We start from the raw sequence: 27,671 nt of genomic DNA, 5'->3' as shown, positions 1-27,671 counted from the left end.
TCGTTTGAAATCATTTTTAAATTTTGAAATACTGTTAATTTCTTTGAAATTAGTGGGTAGACTGTTGTAAAGCCTTAATCCCATATAATAAGGAGATCTTTCATATAAACAAAGGCGATGTCTTGGATATTGAAAATTTTTTGAGCGTGTAAGATATGGATGACTGATTTGTTTATCATTGTACATTTGATAATTAATTTTAAAATTCACCATCATTTTAAATATAAAGTGAAGGCAAAGTTAATATCTCATATTTAGCAAATAAAGCTCTGCATGAGGTTCTTTTAGGCATAAATGATAAAATCCTTATAAATTTCTTCTGAATTTTGAAAACTGCTTTAGAATAAGAAGTTGCTCCCCATAATTCAATCCCGTATTGCAAGACAGAAAAGAACATTGCATAGTACACTGTGAGTTTAGTTTTTAAATCTATTACATTTCTCAAAACATACATTTGAAAGCAAGCCGTATTTAATTTACCAACTACCATTTTTATGTGTGTTTTCCATGTTAAATTCTTATCGATATCTAAACCCAAAAATTTTGCATTTTCAGTAAAGGATATAATATTATTATCATAAGATAATTCAACAGTGGAGTTTTGCCGATTCTGAATTGTTTGAAATAGCATCACCTGTGTTTTAGAATTATTAAGTTTTAGCCCGTTGGCTGTAAACCAATTAGATAAATTAAGAATAGAAAGACTGATTTCTTGTTTAAGATTTTGCAAATTATTTGATTTAACTATTGCTGTAGTGTCATCAGCATATAAGATAAGGTTAGACGATACATTTCGAGGTAAGTCATTAATAAATATTAAAAATAGCAAGGGGCCTAGTATTGACCCTTGTGGAACCCCACATTTAGTGTTAAGCCACTGTGAAATACATTTTTTACAATTATTGTTCTTTGATGTCTGTTAGTCAAATATGAATGCATCCAAGATAGAGCCATATCAGAAAATTCATAATATTTAAGTTTACTCATTAATATATTGTAATTTACACAATCAAATGCCTTGGATAGATCACAGAACACCGCAGCTGTGCTCTGAGACCCATCCAGGCCATCAGAAACCTGATTTATGAAATCTGAGACAGCAGATATAGTGTTTTTCCCAGATCTAAAACCATATTGTTTATTGGTAAATAAATCATTATTTTCGAAATATGAATAGATTTGGTTGTAAGCAATTTTTTCAAAGATTTTAGACAAAGATGGGAGTATTGAAATAGGACGATAGTTATCAGGGTCCATTACTGAGCCTTTTTTGAAAAGTGGTTTCAGCTCAGCATTTTTTAATTGATAGGGAAAAATTCCTTCATCAAAACATTGATTGATTACTAGACACAGAGGCTCTGCAATATGGTTTATGACATTTTTAATTAATTCAATAGGAATTTCATCCCATCCAGAAGATTTTTTATTTTTTAAATTTCTAACGGTTTTTTTAATTTCTAAAATCGATACATGTCTGAACTGAAATTTCATTCTTATATTATTAGGCCTACTAGTATTATTAATCAAATTAGTTGCAGTGTGTAAGCAAGGCTTACATTACAATTTATATTTTTGTAAATGTTGCAAAATTTATCATTGAGAAAATTTACCACATTTTGTCCATCTTTTAATTGCTTGTCTCCGACACACAAATCAGGGAAATCCAAATGATTGGCATTCAGGACTCCAAGTTCAGACTTCACAACATTCCACACCGCTTTGCTCTTATTATCTGAAGATGATATAACTTTACAATTAAACATTTTCCTAGCCTTATCGCAAACAGCTTTAAATATCTTTCTATAGTTTTTGTAATACTTTTTAAAATTAACATCTTGAATCGTTTTGGCAATAGTGCTTAGCTCTCTTTTTCTTTGACTTGATATTTTAATACCTTTAGTCACCCAGCTTTTCCTATATTTATTTTTGGGTGGTTTGTTAGTGTAAAATTTAAGAGGGAAACATTTATCAAAATTTAGGGCCCTTTCACACGAGGCCACTGGTGGCGGCCACCGGTGTCCGCCACCAGTTACCGGCCGGGAAACTGCAGTGGATGATACAGGCAACTTACAAGCCACTCCACTTCAGCCACTGTACAATGATAGTTGTGAAAATGCTGTCGAACAATGAACATCTCCTTCTTCTCGCGTTGATAATAAAAAAAATAAGGCAAAGACACAGGCGTACTATACCGAATTGCCGGTTACTTTTCAATTTCGCAAATTAGATCTTCAGTATCCACTTTGTTTTCTACTATTTTGTTTGTTCTCTTATTCTGTTGTTTTCCTTTGTCTTTTTCTTTTTCAGCAACGTCCTCTTTATTTTTCTTCTGATCACTCATTTTCACAAACAAACAATTCAACACGAAAACACTCAACAACTACCATAGTGTGTTTGTCTTTGCAGTCTGCATTTGGACTGATTCAAAATAGTAGCTGCGCGCTCATCCACGGTGGCGGCCACTGGTTGCTACGTGTGAAAGCTCCCATTTAATTCAATGCCCCGCGACGAGTTGCCGCCACTGCAGTTGCCGGCGGTTGCCAACTAGCAGTTGCGCGAGGAGACACTGCTCGGCCACTGTGTAGTGGCGGGCAACTGCAGTGGCTGCGTGTGAAAGGTCTCATTTAAAATAATGTTAAAGCTGTGGCGGGCAACCAGTGGCTGCCACCGCCGCCACCGGTGGCGGCCACCAGTGGCCTCGTGTGAAAGGGCCCTTACTAACAACTGATTGAAAAAATTGTTAAAATTAGTTTGAGCATCTTGTTGAGGCAATATATTCCAATTAACTTCTGATATGTGTTGATAAAAAAGTGCTTTATTTTGTTTTGAAAATAATCTTTTTTTGTACTGTATTTTTTTGCAAAGTGCAGTATTTCTTAAATTTCAATAAAAAGTGCCCTGTGATCTGTGAATAGATGTAGATTTACTCGTTTGTACCAAATTTCATCAAAATCCTTTTTGCGAGTTATCGTGCTAAAGGACAAATTTATATATATATATATACAGAGGGGTGCAAAAGTAGGTATACAGGTATACAGTACAAACAGGCAAACAGTTTCAACACACAAGGAAGTAGGTGTTTTTGTCAAGTAAAACTATTTTATGAGTTGGTTTAGGTGTCTTAATACTCTTCAAATTAATTGGAAAAGATTGGTTTTGTATGAATTAATATATTTTTCTATACAATGTTTCATTACTGTATACCTAATTTTGCACCCATCTGTATACAAGGTGATCAACTCAAGGAGGCCACCATTGGGATATCGAAAACGGTAAGAATTAGAGAAAACTTTAAATGGGGGACATTCCTTTATTTTTTGTGGCAATTAAAAATATGATTTTATTTTTTTGAAATTCAGCCGCTATTTTCCAAAATGGCGGCCAACTTTGAAATTTCTTATGGAACACCCTATATTTTATCATGTTTTCGGATAGAACTGGCAATTTAAAAACTTTTTTATTCCTGACATTTTTTCGATAAACCCACTGGTTTAGGAGTTACAGCCTATGGAAAAATGACTTCCGGTGTACATTTTTACATCATGTAGCTCCTAAACAAGTAGGTTTATAGCGAAAATGTGAAAAGTAAATAAGTTAAATAAGTCTAAAAATTGCATCCACATTCCAAAAAGACCATAAAATTCGTTTAAACTATTAATTCTATTATTTCCAAAATGCTGGCCATTTTCCAAAATGGCGGCAAACTTGAAAAGTGGAAAACTGTGTATTTTATGGTCTTTATGGAATGTGGATGTGTGTGTCCGGATATTTCCTCAAATCCGAGTATAAAGGTTTCAAGGTTCTCTGACTATAAATTAGATGCACCCAGTATTTGCTCTTAAGTTTTCTTGCACGAAATCTTGTCAGTAACGCACATATGACAGCGGTTTCTGTCATATACATCCTTTTGACACTCGAAATACGACTAAACAGTCGTGGCGTGTGCGCACCCATAGTCAACGACCAAACAGTCTTGACGACTTTTCGATTGTCCCCCCGACTCCAGCCAGACAGATGGCCAACAGTCGGCCGACAAAAAGTCTCTCGTGTGCGGTAGGCCTAATTTACGAATTCCATGTAAGATTTTCATTTTCACCCTTACACATTATGGAAAATAGCTGACATAAGGTAAATGAAAGGAACAGACTGATCCAAACCCTAAATGTGTGTGTACTGTGTACCTAGGATCCTAAATGATTTGCTGGTTTGTAGCATATAACTCAGGTCTTCTCACAGACGAAGTCAAGAACTTGACTTTGTCTATTGAGAACTCCAACACCTTTTTGGTAATGGTAAGACGTTATTTTTCACCACTTAAAAAGTTAAAATTTAGGGTTTCTAGTTTATAACCATTTAAAAATTCAAGACTAATTCCAGACTTTTCAAGACTAATGCTAAATTTGTCAAGACTGGAGTTTTCAACAATTGGTGATGTATTTATGCCAAAATGTAGCAATTCTCAATTCTTGATACTAATGCCAATTTTTTTAAAATTCAATCAAATATTTTAATTCTACACCAAACCCTGTCTTTATGTCATAAAGTATTAATATGTAATGGGGTGTTTCTCAAGTAAAGAAAAAAATGTAGTAATAAAAATTCTAACTAGCCAATTTGGATTTTTTGAATGATGAAAATCTTCCACGACTAAGTAGACATAACATTAACTGCCTCGGACGTCATCGTTGCCGTTCGTGTTTGCGGCAAATGATCATTTCCCGCGGCCATCGAGACATCATCATTGACTCCACGGCGACGGAAACGTCATCGGCGTCGTCTGCAATGATCGCGGAAAAATCATTAAAATTCCCGACTTTCATACCAAAATAATGACTAAATCCCGACTTTCCCGTTTTTCCCGCCTACTAGACGCCATAAAAATAATAAATTTTGTTTACAAAAAATCAAACTTTGAGGTTCCTATTTATTATTTTAAATTAATTTTTCTAACTTGACCAAAAAGAATGTCAATCCCCATATGTGGCGGCCAATTGGCCGCCGCTGTTTCTAACCCATTTAAAAAATGTTTATTTTATTTTGTGTTATCCTACCTTGCCACGACAGGTTTAGGTCTCTAATATTTTATGAAATACTATTCTTGCTTGAATAGAAATGAATATATGATTATATTAATCAGAAAATAGAAAACCTGTTAATGTTTGCTATAGCCCCGTTCACACAGGACGAGTTTACAAGCTACACGCCGGCTTTTTTACACGCAGCTAGTAAAATAGCTCAGTGTGAACGACATACGCGTTCAAAAGCTGCTTGTAAAAAAGCTCTGGAAAAAGTTGACGCTGCCGCTACTTTACACGCCAACTCACCAGCTTTTGAGCGAGTAGGCATGTAAAGTAGCCCAGTGTGAACACAGTTGCTTGTGCTTGTGAGCATGTTATTAAAAGATGTCGGAAGATTTGGTTCAAGCTAGCTACTGAGCGAATGGAAAAAGCATCGTGTGAACGACTACAAGCGCACTCGCTGACTCGCCGGCGTCTTTCTACACGTCTGCGGGTTGGCAAGTGGACAAGCTCCGTATGAACGAATACAAGCACACTCGCCAACTCGCCGGCTTCTTACATGCTGGCGAGTAGGTAGCTTGTAAACTCGTACCGTGTGAACGAGGCTTATCTTGAAGTTTTAGACTTTAAACACGCAAAATTATTGAAAAAGGTATTGAATGGAAAATTATATTTAATTAAACATACATCTTGCAGTTTATTACATTTAATTTAACATACATCTTGAAGTTTATTTTGTTGGTAATCAATGATACTTATAAACTATGCCTTAACACTAGAAAGTAAATGGAGGTAAGAGTAGACTAGTAACTAAATAATAACATTAAACAAATTAACAATAATTTTATCAGCTAAATAAATACAACTTCCTGCAAAATTAATTTTAATTTATTATGAGTTTATTTATGAGTGAAATAATTTGATTCAAAATGAATAATTATGCATATTAAGTGGACAAATGAATTTTTATTAGTGTTTTAGTGATGATATCAAACATATTTTACTGATCAATAATAGGTTATACTGTATATTTTTCTTTAGTGCTGTAACTCACAAGGTTGTTACTAGTCACAATCATTGCTTTCATGGAACGCCAATCCCCTAAGGTTCAAAACTTAATATTTATATTGTTATTACTAAATCAAAATTAATAATTGTTTATACATAATTTGCCTCCAGGATTGATTTAATGACTTAAAATGAGGTTACTAACCTGTCGTCAATCAGTCCTACATATTGTCGTTGGTTTTGTCCTTGGCCGGCCACACGCAAATGTACATGTCTTTGTATTGTATTATAAACGTTTTCGTATGTGTTATGTTTATGTGTGAAATAACTTTGACGACGGCTTGTGCAAGAAGATATGTTTGACATATGACGACTGAAAGAGAAGATTTGAAAATGGAGTTTTAGCCCCGAAACTAGTCATCAACGACAATTTATAGGACTGATTGACGACAGGTTAGTAACCTCATTTTAAGTTAATAATTGTATAACAAATATTTACAATGTATTAAGTGCAAGTTATTAGCATATTAATTTCAATGCTATTTTTTTAGTTTTTAAATTTTCTGTTATTTCAATAATTTTTATCTTCTTTCAGCATAAACTTTTGAATGCAGGGTGATAAACTTTTCAAAAAAGTAACCTAACCTAAGATAGGCATTTAAAAGAAATTTCTAAGGGTAGACCTTTGTAAATTAATAATTTTATTGTACACACTGAGAAATGATAAACAAAATGAAGCTAAAAGACTGTATATTTAGGACAATAAAGACCCCTTACACAATTCAAATATAATTGTGGAATTTATATACAAAATATTGAAAGTAAACATAAATTCAGGGACAGAAATGTATTGAAAAGATTAAATTAAAGAATGAGTTTCCTTATCGTAAATTTGACTGAGATTTAACTGTGGAAGAAGTTATTTCTTGCTGTAGAGAGCTCTGGCGACAGGAGCTGGGATGTTGTAGCAACGGGTGAGAGCATCTCCTGTGTAGCCAGGCGGACAAGAGCACACGGCTACATGGTTACGAGCGTTGCACATAGCGGCAACACCGCACTGGTTTGTACAAGACGAAACGCAATTGTAGTTGATGCAGTTCTGGTCGTTACGGCAGTCGTTATCCGTGCTACACTCGCCTCGTCGACAGTAGGACAACGGATCTCCCAGGTACCCAGGGATGCAGGTGCAGACAGGTCGTTCCTTCCCAGAACGATCGTGGCCCGGCTCACACCTGGCGTTCGTTCCACAAGGGTTCGGGATACAAAGATCAGCTGGGGAAAATAAATTATTGTTAGTAGAAATATGTTAAATACATGTTTTTAGATGGTAAAAGTTGTAACATCAATCATTTCAGTTTCTAGAAATAAACAAAAAGTATTATCTATATGGATGTTCTCAATATGACATATCAATTTTTTATAGAAAACATCCACAGGTAGCAACAAAATTGTAAATTAATAAAAAAATAAACCAAATTTTTTAAATGGTTGTATTGTAAGTAAAAGTAATGTAAGCAACTCACATAACTAGGCTTTACACTATACGTTTTTATGGCACATTCCAAATCACTTTGAATACATTTTTTAACTACAACAAAACTTTCAGCAGCCGTAATATATAATTAAATTATTTACTAAAAAAAAATTGATGTGTGTTGACAATTATTACCCAAATAGATTTTTCGGTTTTTCCACAAGATGTAAACTAGTACTGTATTTAAATAATATTTGTCAAACTTAAGACTGTGTTGCTATCTTAAAAAAAATATCAATTCAATTTAACTAGGAATGCTTTCATAGCAATGAAAGTCAGTTGAGTGGAGCAATCATGTTTCATGATTTTTAATAAAGCAATAAATGAAAAAATTGTATGGATACAATACAAAATAAAAATGTTCCCACACTCTGCACTGCTAGCCTTTACTACTTCCTTCACCATTTCCTACGTCGTAGACCTGTTTCCCTCCCTTCCCATAGCATTTTAATATTTTAGACCTACATTAATCTAACTGCCCTAAAGCGTTCCCACACTCTGCACTGCAAGCCTTTACTACTTCCTTCATCACTTCCTACGTCGTGGACCTGTTTTACCTTCCTTCCCATAGCATTTTAATATTTTAGATACGTTAATCTAACTGCCATAAAGCGTTCCCACACTCCGCACTGCTAGCCTTTACTACTTCATTCACCACTTCCTACGTCATGGACCTGTTTCCCTCTCTCCCCATAGCATTTTAATATTTTAGATAGATTAATCTAACTGCCCTAAAGCGTTCCCACACTCTGCACTGCAAGCCTTTACGACTTCCTTCACCACTTCCTACGTCTTGGACCCGTTTCCCTCCCTTCCCATAACATTTTAGTATGGCAGATACATTAATGTAACTGCCACAAACGTTTCCCACACTCCGCACATCTCGCCTTTACTACTTCCTTCAACACTTCACTTCCTACGTCGTGGACCTGTTTAAGTTTGCCATTTATGAGATGGATCCATGAATGTGATTCGCCGACGAATTGTTTAAGATAAAATGTTATTTGTTATAACCTTATATAGCTACACAAATCAAATCTGTTAATGTACCTAAGAAAGTATGTTTTATCTATGACTGTACCTATTCAATCAGTGGTCGTTTCCAAATTGCGACTTAAATGTAAATCTAAGACTTTCTCTAGTGGTATTTGATCAGTTGTCATCATCCAAATTTGTTTCCTTTGTGCTGTGTTTAGGTCGTGGCTTGATTTTATGCTATGATTCTTTGTTTTGTTTACATTTACTTACACCGCTATTTTGTAACCATCATGGCAACCCATAAGACCAATGTTACAATTTGAAAACTTTGAGTTACCGTAAAACGGGGTGACTTGATACCACTTTTGAAGTTTACACCATTGTATGTTTGTAACTAAGCACATTAGAACTAATATTTTTATTTACTTATTACAGTCTTAGCTTATACTAACTATTTACAAAGTAATATATTTTTACCATGGTTACAAGTAAAAGAAAGAAAAATAAATATTGCCGGTTCAAGTCACCCCTGCAAGTGGGGTCCCTTGATACCAGCCTATATGATTGCATGTGATTTCAATGTAATACAATATTAGGCTTATTCAAGGGGTTATTTGAGTCCATCTTTTTTACTGAATCTTTTGATATTTTTTACATATTTTTAGCATAATTATTACTGACTGAAGTTATTAATAAAATTATAAACCAAAACGCGGGGTTTGTTGGTAAAACTATAAAAAAATCTGTAAAAAATAATATTGGACCAAAACACAGTATTACTTACCTTAACATAAACTAGAAGAGTGGTGTGTTCAAACAAAATAATAACCAAAATTGTAATTACTTATTTTACATTTTTTTCTTCTTAGTGAAATGTTGCAATTTTACACGTCGTCGCAGTTATACTTCTTGAAAAAGTGGTTTAAATTTTAAAAATGTTTCTTTCTCAAAAATTCAAGGACAGAGAAGATGTTGTCAGCTTTAAAGTAACTTAATTAAATTGTTCATTATATACACTATTTACAGGGCTTCTTAAACACATTTATTCATTGGTTTTGTTCTTCAGCTTCAATTTTTTTCATCTTGGGGACTGCGAACATTCCCCTCGCGTTAATGGGTAATGGAGGTGTAATGGTTCTTTCATATCACATTTGTTATACCAGCATACATCTGGATTGGTAGGCCATTTAAAATGGTTTGGGCCACTCATTGACATTGAAGTTATTTTTTAGTCCTCCCCAGAAACTAAAATTATTGTAAGAAGGGCATCTTTCATGTACAGCCAATGTGGTATCAAGTCACCCCGACATGAAAATTATGTTGAGTTTTGATAAGACGAGGTTTATGACAATCCTATAATAGATAAGAGATAAAACTATGCTGACAATGTAATTTGAGAAGTTGAAAAAAGAGAAAAAAAATGCCACAGGTTTCACAGAGTCATTGTTCTGAAAAAAGTATAATATTATTCGGGTTAAAATTTTCGGGAAACTTTTTTGCTTTTAAATTTCATTTTCTTTTACATTCAATTTTGTTTCAATTGAAGATATTATTATACCATATTGAAGCTAAGGTATTAGGCTTAAAAAAAAGTTTAAGTGTACAAGTAATTTATTAGTAGTTACAAAATTAAAAAAGTTTAAAACTTTTTTTAGCTTATGGTTTCAAGTCACCCCACAGGCCTCAAGTCACGCCGTTTTACGGTATTTTAAATTTATATAGGCATTATCAAAAATTGAAATTGGTTACGTCTAAACCATCCAAACATTTGACAAAACAACCTTGGTAAGTTTGGGTAAAATATGTTCAGCCTTTATTGAGATTAAGTGTTATAAAGACTGCATTGAAGTTGATCCCAAAGAGCTTCGCTCAATTACAGTAGACTCTCTCTTATCCGGACTCCTCGGGACCGAGGCCAGTCCGGCTAACGGGTTTTCCGGTTAAACCGACATCCCCAAAAACTCGTTAAAACGGACTGTTTACTGTGATATCATTCAACTTAAATTTAGGAGAGCATTGTATTTAGACACGTGATCACTGGTCTCAAATCTTTCCCACGAGAACAGTCGTTTCAGTACTGCCCACTTCCTGCCGATCTAGTCCGGTTAAACCAATGTGCTGATAAAAATGGTCCGGTTAAAGATATGTCATTTCCGCCGAGTGTTGTCCAGTTAAACCGATGTCCGGTTCAAAGGTGTCCGGATAAGAGGAAGTCTACTGTATTTATAGCGTACACCAGTTTACAAATGTACTTAATTTAGGACAAACCATAATTAAGTACAAATTACAGAATGGCAGGTAGGCCTACATTAAAGTAAAGCAGAACAAAAAATAAAACAAAAAAGGCATGAAAAAATCTGTCTGAAAGTAATGAGCCGACTCGTGAATTTGATATAACAATGCACAACAGAAAAAATACTCCTGCACAGCAAACCTGTAGACTAAGGGTATTTCCATTTGCCCGATTTGATTTTCACTTAAATTTATTTAAAGTAACATTAGGGTTGCTGCTACAGGGAGGGTAGTAAAGAATGTTTTTTGTAAAGTATTACTAGCTTAGTATAAAAAAATATATCAAGATTGATCAAAATATATCCATAAACAAGTAAACTACAACAGTTTACTGATTCTCCATAAGAATAACATTAATATTTTTAATTTATAGTTTTTTAGAATTTGCTCCATAACCATTAAGCGCATGAAAACATTTCAATATACCCTACGAAATTATTTGTTTTTTTAAGCTCTACAAAATGGTTTAGGAAATTGCAAAAATTTAAGCCCTCTTTCACACCAGCACGGTGCGGGAAGGTCCCTGTTTAATTGAATCATAGCCTATGGGAGCTTTCACACCAGTGCAGGTTCGCCCAGACAGATCTAAACCTCTGCCGGGGTTGAAAAATCACCAGGACGAACCTAAACTTCCGATGCGGGACCGAACCAGATGGCTAGTTTTTTAGAACATTGGCTCTTATGTACGCTTTCACACTTGTGCGGGACGGGCTGGTAAGCACATGATTAGTTTTTATCAAGTATTATATTTTGGTTTGGTTTGAAAGCAAATGATGTGAGTCAACCCCCCCCCCCCCCCCCCCCCACTTGGCAAACCATCTTTCATTTGCATGATTATTTTTGTACAAAAGATTTCATGCCTGATTAATTTTATATAAAACATTGGTTTAATGATTACTTAAATTTTTTTATATAAAAGGTAGGCTAATGAATTGTTGTTTTAGCCAAAACCTCATACAATATATGCATAAATATACATATATCAACAATTGAACTACCTACATCATTACGTTTTCCCTATGGGGCCATAAAGAAAATTGGTCCCAGATCCGTATGTTATTGTACCACATATGAAAAACCCTTCTTGTTGCTGTACCGTAAACCCTTCTTTCCTGTAGGGAGGAATTAGCTAAAACGGTGAAAGCCTACCATCTTATGCTGTAGTAAATAAAGCATGGCGAGCGGTGTATTTAGAATTAAAATCAGATATGCCGTGGACATCCTACAAAAGTTTAAGATCTTCCTCAAAGGCCACTGGCACCTTTCTCAACATTGAGGGTCATTTCACACAGGATTCTGGAAGTCTTTCACTGGTTTTTTACTTTAAGAATCCAATGTGACTCTCAATGATGAGAAAGGAGCCAGCGGTATCGAAATATTCAGTGTTTCTTCTGTATATTTTTAAGGTAAGCGTGCTTATACTGTCCTTTGTCTCCTTAATTCTAAGGCAATAAGCCCTTTCTAATCACACCAAATATCAGAAGATAGATTTGTTCCAATTCCAGGAAGTTTTAGTTAAGATAACAACTTTTTTGCATAGTGTAAAGTTATGTATTCTTTGTGCTGTTTGGTTGGACTATTTCCCATACATGTAAGCCTGCTATCCAAACTATAAATCATAAAAACCTAGGCCCTTGTGCTCTATGTTACTTCCTAAATCAGTCACACATCACAGTGATTTCAGGTGCCAAATCATGTGTCCACTATGTTTTAAGCAACAGTGTTGTAGTTGTAAAATCTCCAGTATGAGAAACGCTCTGCATTTGACTTTGGGGATAACATTGAAGGGATAAAATCACCACTTATTTACAAAGCTACCGGAAAAGGAAAAGCCGTTTCCAATGTCCCTTTACAACTTCACCACTGTTCTACTCACTATCAGGTTTTTTTAGTATACACTGTACCTATAGGGTACGAATAAGGAATAACTCATAAAATTAATATTTTAAATCAGGAAAAGTGACTGGTATATGGTATATGTCCTATTTATGTTGAACAAGGATCATTGAATAACATAAACAAGAATAACAGATTTACTTATCAAAACTGGATATTTCATCATCAGTCAGTTCTGATAATGACTTTCACACATTCATTATAAACAAATAGATCGTATAATTTCTACCAGCTTTGTATTACTGTGTTAAATGAATCATCTACCTATATAGTGTTTACAATCATCGTAGTGCTCCAGTGCTAGACAACGACTTTCCCATGCAAATGAATTCAAGATGCAAACCTCAAAATACACTGCCATAGACAAAATAACACTTGTAATAAGATTCTTGTTTAGTTCCAGTTCTCAAATGTCATTTAAAAGTCTTCATTCAATAGGCTATAGGCCTAGTAAACTTATATTTTAATTGAGTTGTACAAATAAATATAAAAATATTGATTAGTAGCCTAAGCTCTTTTTAAAAAAATATGCTGAAGAATGGTTTTTTTAAATAAGTAAATTAGTTATAAATTAAGGATTGAAAAATGTATTATACCATATCCCCCTTACCAAATCCCTTTTTATTAGGCCTAAATATGAATTTTAGGCCTAGTTAAGAACTTCATTCATTTAAACAAACACAAGTAAAATCCAATAAATTTTTTATTATGAGGTATTGCCAGGATTATATTACTGTATCAGTATAAAGGAAAAATAAAAATTATCCTCCCAAAAGGATGATTTTATCAACCATAAATAAGTAGGCCTACTTGATTTCCCACTAGCAAACTTGTTATTCTGCTATTTCAGTGTATTTGGGAACAGAAAATTGCTGCTTACTGACTGAAATCACGAAGTTGAGAACAGTGTCGTAGCATCAACAATGGAGATTTCACCACAGTTGTTGTCCGAAAACTTCCAGAGACTGATTGGTCATAGTTTGAACCTATTCATTTTACACTGGTGTAATTTTGAACAGTAAAAAAATACTTAGTACACAATGTTTATACAGTGTGTAAATTAAGTATTGAAACAAATCTGTATATTTAAAACCGAAATAGATAGAAATATTCTGTTTGTGGCAATAACTGTTATAAAAGGTTTTGCAATTTTTTACATAAAAATATTTTTTAACCCCCATAACAGGGTGGGGGTAGGGGGTGACTTATGTTTTTCAAATAGCAACCCCTATTGACTGACTCATCATTTTGAAGGATTTGTCAAAAGAAACACAATAAAGCAAACCCGAGGTGGATATCTCACCCCTAGCAAAAATGACAGGTATTTCAAAATTTGATTTACTGTACGTGAAAAAAGCACCAATTTCACAAATAATGGAAACAAATCTGTATTTTTAAAACCGAAATGGATAGAAATATTCTGTTTGTGGGATTGATTGTTGACATAGGTTCCGCAATTTTTTACATCAACAATATTTTTTCAACCCCTTTAACAGGGTGGGGGTGGGGGTGACTTACTTAAAAAAAACAACCCCTATTGAGTGACCCATCATTTTGAAGGGTTTGTTAACAGAAAGACAATGACGCAAACCCGAGGTAGATATTTCACCCCTAGCCTAAATGGCGGGTATTCCAAAATTTAATTTATGTGAAAAAGCACCCATTTTGGAATACCCGCCATTTTGGCTAGGGGTGAGATACTCACCTCGGATTTGCGTCATTGTGTTTCTTTTGACAAACCCTTTAAAATTAGGGGTCACTCAATATTTGCTATTTTAAAAAATAAGTCACCCCCTACCCCCTACCCTGTTAGGGGGGTTAAAGAAGTAATTTTGATGTAAAAAATTGCGGAACCTTTGTTTACAGTTATTGCCACAAACAGAATATTTCTATCTATTTCGGTTTTAAAAATACAGATTTCTTTCCATTATTTGTGAAATTGGTGCTTTCATAAAACGACTTTTGTCAAAAATTAAGCCCACAGTTTTAGCACAACTGAGTCCAATATTTCAATGTGATACTTAATTTAACTTCCCTACATACCTAAAAAATATAGAACTTACTCTTCTCGAATGGGCGACAGCTGACAAAAGGGTTTCCCGTCATGTCTTTGGGACAACTGCAGACAGCTGTAGTTCCGTCTCTTACGCGACAGTTGGCATTAACTCCACAAACTCCCGCACATACGTCCACACACTTGGCGTTAAGGCAGGATGGTTTGTGGGAAGGACAGTCGGAGTGAGTGAAGCATTCGGCCCGACATGAGACGTATGGGTCTCCAACATGACCCTGTAAACATACAAGATATTTACGGTAACAATACTTTGTGAGAAAAGTGAACGGGTTGTTGACAATAAAGTAGACTCCTTGATAAAAATATCAGTAGCTTATATTAATGGTGAAAAGGAACGTGTCAATTGAGATAGCGTATAGGGTGAGGGTTAAAGCTCACAATAACACTTGAGTCACATAACCCCTAAGATGCTACAGGTGTCAATTCAATCTAATGGCAATCAATTGTTGACATGATTGTACATAAGCGTGTTGAGGGAAGGGTTCTTGTGCGCAAGCGTCCACCAATCGCAAGCGGATTGCCACTCTAATTTAATCAATCGAAACGATATTTATCGTACCATTGTTGATTCAATATTTTAAGAAATTAAACTGTTTGCTCTGGTATGGAAATCCAAATAAGGCCGGGGCCACACTCATCTTATCTCGCTGAATTTTTTCCACGGGCGTTACCCGTGGGTTTGGGAGATACATTAAGGTATATGGGGCAGGCCACTAGAGTAAAAACGTCCGTGAACGCGTTTGTCATCAGTCTCGCTGGTTATACCAAATAACGTGGCAAATCGCACGTGTATTCTCTACTAACATTCCACGGGCGTTGCACGTAAAACTAGTCGCGGGGCATTGCGGCTTATGGGAGTGAACACACTCATCTTATCTCGCTGAATTTTTTCCACGGACGTTTCTAGTTTTAACCTGACTGATTTAGTACGTTGAGGGGGGGAGGCGGAACACGGACACGGACGATTTTTATTGCCAGTGTGGCATGCTCTAAGTTATCAGTCTCACTGGTTTGCACGAAAAACCAGAAATCTCTTATCGTCTTATCTTGTAAGACGAGTGTGGCCACGGTCAAACTATTTCACGTGCGTCGCACGTGAAAACGGAAAAAACAGTCTCGCTGGTTAAAAGTTACAAGTGTGGCCCAGGCCTAAAGAGTAGCTTACTGAAGAAAGACCTTCCACTCATATTCCAACCACCCAATTCATGAAACACTACTAATCAATAGACGTCGCTGTAAACAAAAGACTAAAAATTATATCCCACTATGTTTTAAACTGTTTCTTTCTAAATGGGCTAGGGATAATGAACTTTGAATTTTTCGGGGTAGTACCGGTATTTCTAAAACATAGATTTCATAAGTTAGGATTACGTACATTTAGTTTTTAACATTTTGTTTCTGATTTGTGAGCTTGCAGAAAAATAGAGTCTAGGCTTATTACTTACAGGAGGGCACGAACACACAGCTCGGTGGTTCTGTACTACACAGTTGGCACTTGGCGCACAGACTCCGGTGGCACACGCAGACTGACACTTGAAGTTCTGGCAACTCTGGGAAGCAGGGCAGTCGTAGTCACTCTCACACTCGTGGCGGCATCCACTCAGAGGGGAGCCAACGTAGCCTGGCAGGCAGGAACAAGTCGGGGTGTTGTTGATGACATCACACTTAGTGTTGACACCGCAAGGAGAAGGAATACACAGCTCCTCTGTCAAGAAAACAATGTGGTTTGAAAATGATCCAAAGGTTATTAATTAGGTGAATCAGTGGCTTAATTGAAAGGCAGTTGTGTAGGCCTTAGTTTGAAGTTGCGGCCTAGACATTTCCAATTCCGATATAAGTATGCGAGTTCACTGCTTCTCTCATGGCTGTGTAATCTGATCAGTAACTTAAGATGAGTGTCTTCTTTTCTGAGGTGATTCTTTTCTGGCATAAGTTACTATTGTAGACACCTTCTTTAACATATTTTTCATACAAACTGAGATGATGTAGTGGGAGCATGATGTTCGTTTGCAGTGTTGCACGTGTTTGTTGTGCTGACTGTTAATAAAGATCTACATTTGGTTTACTGGGTAGAAACTAAATGTAATAGCCTGATTACTCTTCTTGTGTATAGGGATATTAGACCTAGCCTAGGTACTGTATTTTGAGTTAACTTATTTGTATGATTCTCTGCAGATGTCTTGGTAGTTGAGGTTGAGGCTGAGGTCTAGACATGCTCAATTCAGATAACTTAATAGGAGAGTTTACCTTTGCCTTTACCTTCTTCTTCACTGCCACTCTCCTTAAGACAGGGGGTACGTCTTCTTGTTTGGGCAAAGCCCCAGGAAGTTTATTGATGGTCAAAGATTGACCCGAGTTCTTGATTTGGATGACAGCCTAGGCTATTTCGCTGGTGTTTCGTGTATGTGTGAGCCTATGTGTTTTTGTTAATAGTGTAGAATTCTTGTTTAGTGTAGCATGGATTTTGTGTGAGATGATTTGTAAGGGTTTGTTTGAATTTGGTATTGTTAGATTTTAGGGATTTGATATTTTGGGGAAGGTGGTTGTAAAATTGTGTGCCAATATACAGGGGTTGGTCCTGTGCCTTCTTTAATCTTTTGTAAGGGAGATCCATATCTTCTTTCTTCCTTGTTGATGAATTTCCGCTCTTGTCATGTTGTTTTCTTGTATGGAGTATAGAATGGTGTCACAGATGTACATGGATATAACTGTTAATATTTTGTCTTCTCTGAAGTACTGTTGGCAGGGTGTGTTGAATGGAAGATCATTTAATATTCTTAAAACTTTCTTCTGTAGTATTAAGATTGGTTCTATGTATGTTTGAGGTGCACTTCCCCAGGCTATTAAGCCGAATTTGATGTGGAATGCCATGAGTGAGTGGTAGGCTATTACTGCTGGATTTTTCCCCTGCTATGGTTTTTATTCGTTTTATTACAAAAAATGCAGAGGATAGTTTGTTTATCAATAATTCTGAGTGCTTATTTAAAGTTAGTGTGCTGTCTAGTTGGAGTCCTAAAAATTTAGTATGGTTCACTGTTGCAATATTTGTTTCCTTCCTGCGGTTCTTGGGGTTGAGTGGTTTTAGCTGTGAAATTTATTTGAAATGTTTTTGAATGGTTGATTTCCAAGCTCTGATCGTATTTAGTTCTTCTTCTGTTGTTTTCATAGTTGATTTTATTCTTTCTTCAATTTCATTGCAGTTATGTCCTGGTAAACAGCAGAAGTCCTGGCAGACTTCCGGCAACAATGGCTACTAGGAAACGCGCGCAGTGTGGAGTGTGCTCCAAAAATGTTAATAAAAACGATAAAGGACTCTGTTGTGAGGGTTTTTGTGAGGTGTGGTTTCACTCGAAGTGTTTAATGATCTCATCTAATGAATACGACATGATTTTGGCCTTAGGTGATAAAGTGAAGTGGTTTTGTGATAACTGCCATGATACACTGAAAGTTCACGTAAGTAGATTCAATGCTGACATTATGACCAAGGATATTCTGGGTTTGATGAAAGAGTTAGTTTCGAGCAACTCTCAAATAGCAAAGAAAATTGACAATGTTTTGGGCTACCAAAATGTATCTTATGATTCTTCTCATATTGACAAAGTGAGGTTAGACACAAGTTGCTCTAAACAGGAAACACATGTACTTGACGAAAGTAGTGATTTGTCGTCTGCATTGACAGTGACACAGACATCCAAATCGGATGGAAAAGATGAAAATGTCATTCATACTACTGTCCCCACTGACATGTCTGCAAATACCGCCCGTTCCTCAACTCAGACTGCCTCTGATACTCTTCCTGAAAGACTGCGTGGGGTGTCATAGCTTATAATGTCATAGCTTATAATCGTGAATTTGTTCCATAGCTTATAATGTTGAAAATGTGGCATAGCTTATAATCAGTTATAAGCTATGCCACACTTTCACGAAAAATTATAAGCTATGCCACAATTTCTCTAAAACGTTATAAGGTATGACACATTTTCAGTTTCACAACTTATAATGGTCAAATAGTGGCGCAGCTTATAATTCCGATTCTGTTCTATAGCTTATAATCCTGATTTTGAGTCATACCTTATAATCCTGATTTTGGGGCATAGCTTATAATTGAAGAGAATGTTGCATTGTGGGAATGGCATCAGCTGCTCGCTTCAGTCAGGTCTACCATATATACGATATTTTATGGTAGGATACGATAATTATTGTAATTGGACCGTACTGACAACTGCCCAACTGCGATATCGTAATTTATAACCTAAACATTTATTTATTTAAATGTTTTTAAACGATTTTTATACGAGAAATGGCAACAATTACATGCTATATGACAATGAAAATGCAAGAAATATTTATAGAGAGAAGTTAAAAGATATGAAAATGAAGTGAAGGATAACGGCTAACGGCATTGAAAATTAATGAATCTTATCAATAGTCCGGCTGGTGTTGACAGAAGATAAAGAAGAGGAACAATAATTATTAATAAATTGTAGCATCAAAAAATTCCAAAACTATTGAGGTGTTGAAATCCAGTAAGTTGTGTTTTAATCCAATCCTGTTCCTAGGCCTTGTTATTCAAAGTAACAAAAACGCAGTAGGCTATTATTTGCTTGAGTGTTATTAGGTTAAGTTAGTAGGTACAGTTGCCTAGCCTCTACTTAAGCTTAAGGTAGCTGTGACTCAAGTTACAGATTTCCTGTGACAGGCCTAAACAATTAACTTAATAAAAATATCAGTGAATGTATTCAACGGCTGCACTTTATTTTACGTCCTACACTCATTCGAATGAAAATATTGATTATTAGATTGTTTCATTCGATATATCGTTTGGTTAGTTAGGTTAGGTTAACCTTACCTAACTAACCAAATGATATAACTTATCTAAGTAATAATCGACATATCGATCGATATCTTCATTCGAATGAGTGTAGGACATAAAGTAAAGTGCAGCCCTTAAGTTTACGTCCTACACTCATTTGAATGAGTATTAAGTATTCGAGTAGGCCTATATTCGATATAAGTAGGCTATCAAGTTTGTATCATTTGTGTAACCTTAGAAATGGTAAGCGTGATAATACTGAGCCAAGAGATTTAACTTGGGTATTCCTACAGTTTCTTAACTGGGCTACGCTAACTTAAGTTAATATATTTTATTAAACTACAGTATTGAATTAAAAATATTGATTAATAATAGATATTTTAAAATATACCTATCTAAGTTTATTATAAAATTAAATTATCATAACCTAACTTAACCAACCAAACTTGCTGATGGTGAAAAAATCGCATGTAGGTTTACTAATCGAATCGATAGTTTCAATAAAATTAGCGTAGCCCAGTTAAGAAACTGTACCCTTTAACTTATTCTACCATCAATACTGTTAATACTATTCAATGAAATGGCGACGATACATATTAGGTATTTTAAGCCAAGTATGAATGGAAATTTAGTAGTCTATAAAATAACTTACAATAGGCAACGTCACAAAACTTAAGTTAGGTTAATTTCACACAGTAAACAAGGCAGCAAACCATGCAGTTAACTTATGGCAAAAAAACATGTAGGCTACCTAAGAAAATGAAATTGTGACACATACCTGAGTACATGAATAAAATTACAAATTAGGCAAGTAGGCCTATGGGTCAACTTTTTTCATATTAGCCCACCATACTTACAATTGATTGTAATTGGCAAAGGCAAATATCCTTGTATTATGTTTCTTTCATAACCTAAAATCAAATGAAAATTCGGTTTGAAGGTGTAAGGCGGGATAAATCTGAATGAGTTCGCGAACTAGCATGATCGGGCCATGGGACCGGGTTTTAATGAGTTCTATGCAGAGAAGGGGCCTAGGCCAAAAAATGGGGTTTTCTCATTTTTTACCCTTAAAACACAAAATTTATCAATTATTCTCTAGACCTTTCTAAAGAAATTAAAAAAAAAATAATATGTTATCTATGTATCGTGTTGTGTATAGTGGAGTCGTGGATTAGTTGTCCGCTTAACTGTGTGTGTGTGTAAGTGTTCGCATAAAAAACTCAAGCTAACCGTTGCACCTATAGTGTTAAAAAATTGCACGAATCTTAATTATGACAACAATGGAAAGACACCATAAAATTTAGACAATTCCGTTCAGTAGTAATTATAAAACCCTCAAAATACATTTTTAAATTTGTCCCATAAGAATAACATAAAGAAGCTACCTTCTTCTACTTTTTATTTGTTTATGTTTTGCGACCAACAAAAAGCTTGATTTATATTTTAAAGTATATATATATATAGGCTATATTTATTTTTATAAATCAAACTTGAAAGCTTTATTTTATACTAAGCTATTAATGTTTTAATAAAAAACACACTTTATTAGTTCCACCTGGGTAATGACACTTGGGTCCGAGAGAACCAGTGGCCTTCGAGTTTTTAAGTTTTTATCTACCAATCCAAATATTTGTACAAAGAAAATATGCCCTACCTTGAGCTATAGTTCTATATTCTGTTTTTACTTTTAACAAGAAGTAGGCCTGAATGATGTACACTGCCTATTTTTGTTCCAGGTAAATTTTCTTGTAAAGCTTGGAGAATTGCAAATGTTTGGTGTTAATGTATGAGAGTACTTCATATGTAAACAATATTGATGAAGTTGTCTGCTTATTTGGGGCCAAATAAGAAGGAGAGAAATTTTCTTGGAAAAGAATCGAAAGCAATAAAGATAAGTAAGTTTGGCTAAGTTATCAATATGATTAAAAAGCATTTTCAGTCCTTGTTTAACATTAACACGTTGACTGCTAACGCCGACTCTAGTCGGCGTCGCTAGCACTTCAATGTGGCGCGCGCCGACGAAGGTCGGCACCAGACCAACAGAAATATATTGAGTCAGTGTGAGCTTAGCCTCAGACGGAGACGTTATAATCGTTGCCAGCCTGCCAGCTTAGAATGCGAGCTTTACTTTGGTGTAGGTTGGTACTAAAATTTCCCGTAAAATCCTGTCTGGCAATGCTTTTGTCCCGGTTTCGGGGATTTTTTCTCTTCAACCCACATTACAAAGACACTGGATACGGATCCGTGCAGTGCTGCTACCTTTGGGTGTTTCAGTGAACTACATCCACTCTCGGGGTAACGCAGCACAGTCACCACTGCTCTTTTGTGATTCGTCAGACTGAAATATTTGAATGCCAATTGCGTTCGCTGATTCGGTTGCGTGCCGGGGCTTCGCCCGCCACTGGGAGCGCCTGTACGTTGTTTTCAGCAGTCATCGTGTTAACTTATGATGTGCTGTGGCGGTTAAGTTTTTATATTTGGAAAAAAATACACTTTAATCAACTTACAGCACTGTTCAAGTTTCAGAGTTACCTATGGTGACAGAATAATACAAGGCATGTTATTTAAGTAAGTACTGTTTTTAAATTTCTCCGTTTCAGTGCTGCGATTGGCATTTTGGACATTTGTGCTGTGTATGTGGATGTATTGGCAAGCCTGCGCTGGAAATTCGGCACAAATCGGCTGTGTTTACATCCGGTTTAGAGCATTCAAAACGGTGCCGCCAATTGAGACTGCCGTCGCCTGTGAAGTTTGCGCTGTACCGGTACCTAATTAGATTTTTAAGTGCTAAAGGTGTGAAAGCCATTTAAATTCATTGACAGATTAGTGAAGTGTATGGGGAGAAAATTATGAGTGGCGGAATTGTACCTACGTAGGTGGGTAAGGGCATTTAAAGATGGCCGCACCAACGTTCATGAGAAGCAACGCACAGGGTGGCCATCTATCAAATTGTCATGGTGATTTCCAGGATGTGAATCCGTTATCTTCGGAACCGGAGACTTACGCTGTACAACTACACCAGTCTAAATATGTGGAAAGATCAAGTTATTTGTTTATAGTTTATTGCCCCCACACAACTGGTAACAATAAAGTAGTTTCACATCTTTTTGTGGTAAAAAAATGTTAATACCAGCACAGAATTAAATTAGTTATTTTTCCCCAACACCCATTAAACCTTAGATACATCGATTGCTCATATGTAGGACCTTGAACAAAAACGATCATACTAGTTTGATGAGACACCGTGCTTGTCAGATCATGTGAAATGAGAAAGGCTACTATCTTACTAATGTTATAAATGTGAAAGTTTGTGTGTTTGTTTGTTCGTTTGTGTGTTTGAAGTTCAATCACGTGTTAATTACTGGATGGATTGGGCTCAAATTTGGCATGATGATAGCTCACATTCACGATTAACATAGGTATAGGCATATTTTTATCTAAAAAATCCTTTTGGGCTCCGCCTTAGTGGCTCTAGAGTTTCCCATGTTAACCTTATGAGTACTCATATTTAAATGAAATTAAAGAATTTAGTCAGCTGTTTCAACTAAAAAGGTTGGTTCTATGATATGCAAAGGCATTAAGAGTTTATAAGATTTACCAACAGGATGCAGCACTATTATTTTTTTTTCATTTATGAAAACAGCTAATTTGAACTAAGCAGCAACAAAAAACTGTGATACACAATGAGAACTGTCTGTTTACAGTTATGTTTGTTTTTAATTTCACGAATAATTTGTGATATTTTGTGAATCTTTAATAATTAATTTTTAGCGAATTTCCCATATAGGGAATAAGCTATTACCGTAGTACTCATGGTAAGACCTGGACGCGGGACCGATTTTTTTTTCGTTTTGAGGTCCCTAGAGGCCAAAAACACCATCCGTTTAAATTCATATATATTTATATATTTATATATATATATATATGTGTCCGTTAGCACGATAACTCGAGCAAAAATGATCCGATTTTGATGAAATTTGGTACAAACGTGTAAACCTACGTTTATTCGAACGAGTTCGCGATCCAGCATGATCGGACCATGGGAACGGGGGTTTACGGGGGGTTTTATGGGGTAAAAATAGGTTTTTCCCATTTTTGATCCAAAAAACATAAAATTTAGCAATTTCTTTCCAAATCATTTTGTAGAGCTTAAAAAAACTAATAATTTTGTATATTCAAGCGTTATTATACGCCTAATGGTTACTGAGAAAATTCAAAAAAATTGTAAATTTTAAATTCCAATGTTATTCTTATGGAGAATAAGTAAACTGTTGTAGTTTGCTTGTTTATGAACATATTTTGATCAAATTTGGAAAATGTTTTTATTTCTTACTAACTATTAACATTTTACAAAAAAAAACAGTTTTACCCTCCCTGATACAGCAAACCTAAGTACTTGTTAAACTAATTCTATTTAAATAGGGAATAAATGTTATATTTTTAAGTAGACATTTCAGTGTAAATCTAATCAGTCAAATGGAAATTTGCTTAGTCTGCAGGTTTGCTGCGGCGGGGGTATTTTCTTTTCTTAGGGTGAAGTGGTAGAACATTATGGCTATGGTAGATGTGTAATACTATAGTCATAGACAATAGAGTAAATATAGACTGTCAAAGAAAGGTTTTGCAATCTGCGCTAGAGCGTTTTTGCCGTTCGATATCAGTTATCGGTATCGTCGTCGTTGTCGACAACTCGCCAGCTGTTACCAGCACTACCACTCTTGCAAACGAAATGATTATTATTCGCTATTGTCGTCTTCTGCAATCGCGTCAAAATCATGAACATCTTCCGCGGCTGTGTAGACATCATCATTGAATGCCGTGGTCACGAAACGTCATCGTCATCCACAATTGCGGCAAAATTGTGAACATCTTCAGCGGCCGTACATACAATCGTCTTGCGCGATCGCAGAAAAGACGTGATCATTTTTCCCGTGGTCCGTGGTCACGAAAACGTCGTCTAGCACAGTCGCGGTGTAAGAACATCTCCCGCGGTCGTGTAGACACATCATCCATCGTCTTGCGCCGTCACGGAAACGTGATCGTTGTCTAGCACGATTGAAGTAAAATCATGCAATTTACCGACTTTGATATCAAAATAAAGACTAAATCCAAACTTTTCAAGACCATTTTGAAATTCAATACTAATACCTGACGTTTTCCCTGACTACTAGACATCCTGGTTAAATTTTATTTTGACCTTGCAAATATAAAACAAAACCTTCCAATAAACCACTTCCTAAAATTATGGATTAATAAAGAAAAACTTTGAATCATTGTAATGAAACTACAAAAGTATAACAAATATATGTTTAAAAAAAATACAATAAAAGATGGCATTTAAATTAATTTACTGCTTAATATTAGCCTAAATAAGTCAGTAAACTCCAATTCCGGGGGATTCCTCCAAAGTTGGCAACACTACTCCCAACTACCAAGTTGTTATGGAAACGGTCGCTAGCACTTGATGCTGCAGCGGCGTGCGCCGTAACTACACATTACCCCTGGTGGTCGGCGCCGGAATATACGCTAACCGCAGCACAGCTGGCCACTCTACTCCTGCCCAGTATGGTCAGACCAACTAGCATATGATTTTATGAAGCCGTACTTGGGCTACCGCTGTATGGTTTCATCATGACATGTATTTCAATCATTCACTGGGTTATAATTTGTATGTATTTGAATGGATACATTTAATACTTAATTGATAAAAGACTATGAAAACCGTTTAGTGCTCTATGATGTTCTATAATGCTATGGTGGACACAAGAGCGTAATCTGATTTGGTTCTACAGTACTTTACTTTACTTTAATTTTAGTAGTAGCCTGCTGTTAGCAGGTTTGTGCTGTGCTGGGCAAGTGTGTGCAATATCCATGGAAAAATTATGTTGAATCCTCTCACCTTGTGCAAGGATCCTTTAAGTCAATCTCAATTTCTCTTGCAGCAAAGTCCAGGACAAATTAACCACCAAGCTAACAAGACACCCCTTTCTCTATTTAGTTCTGATAACAATTTTGAGTTATTGTTTATTTGTTTCAGGATATCATGACAGAAGAATGCAGAAGGGTTGCTCAGCTCTTAACTTCGCCTTATAATCTTTATTTATTTCAATTGTGTTGTAAGAAGTATTTTTTAAACAGTAAAACTTTCTCCAATTTATAGACTACCTATTATGATTCATTGTTGTGTTTTATTAAGGTCCCTACCCTTATCTAAAAAATATTTTATAAACCAAAATGTTTAATGCTGTTCGCCTATTATTCTTGATGAAACATTAAAATACACTCCATTATTGAGCCTAATCATATTGATTTTCTACTTTAAAAAAAGTAAGTAACACAACCAAGACCAGTCCTTAAATAAAAGTACTTCATAATTATCCCAGTAAGACATAATGGATTTCCAAATTCCTCCCTAGGAGTTAATCTGCATCCGGACAACCAAATTTTTAAGATTATTATATTTAAAGAATAGGCTTGCTAATACAAATATTATGTTCATTTATAACTTTTATCTCATTATCTATACATAAAATTGATTAAAATATGTGAATGCGACTATTATTACTGGAGGGGAGGGGACGCCACAACCACGTTTGCTCCGGGCGCTGCCAACCCTAGGGATAGCCCTGATATTTACCTTAGGCCCCATTTATGCTCAAGTTTGGTTTGCAACTAAGGCTTGGTGTGTCGCCCAAAACAAGCGACAAGCAAAATTTAAATTTCTTTCTTTTGTACCGAATGGTGGGGAAAGCTTCTAGCCAAGGGTCTGTCTCAGTGACCAGTGTGTCTCCAACCTTCCTATGCGTGGGGTGAGTTGTTAAGTTGAGTCATGCAAATCAATCCGTAGTTTGCAGTGTTAGTTGGCAAAAATTTAATTTTCAACAAACCCTAAAGCCACAGCCGCATGGATATAATTGCCAGGGATATAATTTGTTTGGAATTAAATTAAGTTAGGAAAAACTCATTTCATCCTCACCAACTTATACATACCGCTCCCGAAATTTCACGTCTTAGTTCAACCAAAATTCAATTTGTCCGCATTTTGGAAAAAAACTCATCCTATTCTCTTTGATTCCTTAAGTGTTTTATGTCTGACGTCCAGTTGTAAGTAACTATATATTATTTATTGTATTAGTGTTATAATTACTCTTAGTGGGTCGTACAAGCCGTTACATTTTATGTTATGTTTTGGCCTCCTGTTCTTTGAGCACATGTTTTCAGATTCAGATACTGATAAGTACATTTTGTATCCATTTTGATCTAATTAATTGGTATTGATACATAGTCAGTGATATTATCATTATTCTAAAAAATAAATAAATGTTCAATTATTTGTGATAAAATTAACGTAATTTGATTAAAATGTTTGTATTATAATCGTCATTGCAAACACATTGTTCCCATAACACAGTATTATTCCAAACAAAAAGTTACAAGAGTATAATTGCCAATAGTTTTTTTTTATTTTTGCCAATTACTTGGAAAATTTAATACACTTGGAAGGGCTGCAGGTTCGATTCTGGCTTGCGATTGTAGTTAGTGGGAGTGTATTCCAATATAGACGTATCCGCCATAACACTCTTTAGCTATAAATAATAAATAATCTTTCATACCATTGCCTTGAGTTACGTACAGTTATACTGTGTAACAAATTGGACAACGAGATCTACACTTCAATTTTATAGTCTTTCAGGGTAGCTATAGTGACCTGGAAATGTCAGGAAATATTAAATATCTGGAAAAGTCAGGAAATTTTGTCATAAGTCAGGGAAAATTGTAAAATGTTTAAAATAATTGTTTGTAAAGGTCGATCTGGTGAGAGTACGTATGCCGTGTCGCGGTAAACTAAAAAATATGTTTGTACAAGTAAATTTTGTGTTTTTGTACAAATTAAATTTTGTTGTAAACTGTGTATCATCTTATCAAACTCTGTTTAATTTTATTAAAGCAAGCTGCAAAGTTTGAATATAAGCTACAAGCCTGTATCTATAGATTTTATGTATTTTTTGCATGTCAACAAACATAAGATATTCTTCAGATAAAGATTAGTCCTTTTGA

General features: G+C 35.4%; 1 protein-coding gene and 1 long non-coding RNA gene across 4 annotated transcripts in view; one reads left to right on the top strand and one right to left on the bottom strand.

Annotated features, from left to right (window-relative positions):
- Positions 1-6,234: 6,234 nt before the first annotated feature.
- Positions 6,235-27,671, bottom strand: part of LOC129005584 (fibropellin-1-like) — a 50,656-nt gene continuing 29,219 nt past the window's right edge. The window contains exons 5-7 of the mRNA XM_054434513.1: positions 16,246-16,505; positions 14,790-15,015; positions 6,235-7,298 (exon numbers count right to left, since the gene is read on the bottom strand). Coding sequence (XP_054290488.1) covers positions 6,946-7,298; positions 14,790-15,015; positions 16,246-16,505 — 839 coding nt within the window. The 3' untranslated portion in view covers positions 6,235-6,945. The remainder of the gene's footprint in view (positions 7,299-14,789; positions 15,016-16,245; positions 16,506-27,671) is intronic.
- Positions 19,000-25,791, top strand: LOC129005585 (uncharacterized). Of its 3 annotated transcripts, none has more exons than XR_008491842.1 (3): positions 19,000-19,283; positions 21,350-21,508; positions 25,651-25,791. It is a non-coding gene; the product is annotated as an uncharacterized LOC129005585 (long non-coding RNA). The 3 variants fall into 3 exon arrangements; XR_008491840.1 differs by having other exon boundaries at positions 19,000-19,326; XR_008491841.1 differs by lacking the exon at positions 19,000-19,283 and adding an exon at positions 19,712-19,856.

Source organism: Macrosteles quadrilineatus, unplaced genomic scaffold (genome assembly GCF_028750875.1).
Source record: "Macrosteles quadrilineatus isolate MER2022 unplaced genomic scaffold, UCM_ALF_1.0 Scaffold_24__1_contigs__length_1734639, whole genome shotgun sequence".
NCBI lineage: Eukaryota > Metazoa > Arthropoda > Insecta > Hemiptera > Cicadellidae > Macrosteles > Macrosteles quadrilineatus.
Note: the sequence above shows the minus strand (reverse complement) of the source record. Positions and strands in the feature narration are given on the sequence as shown.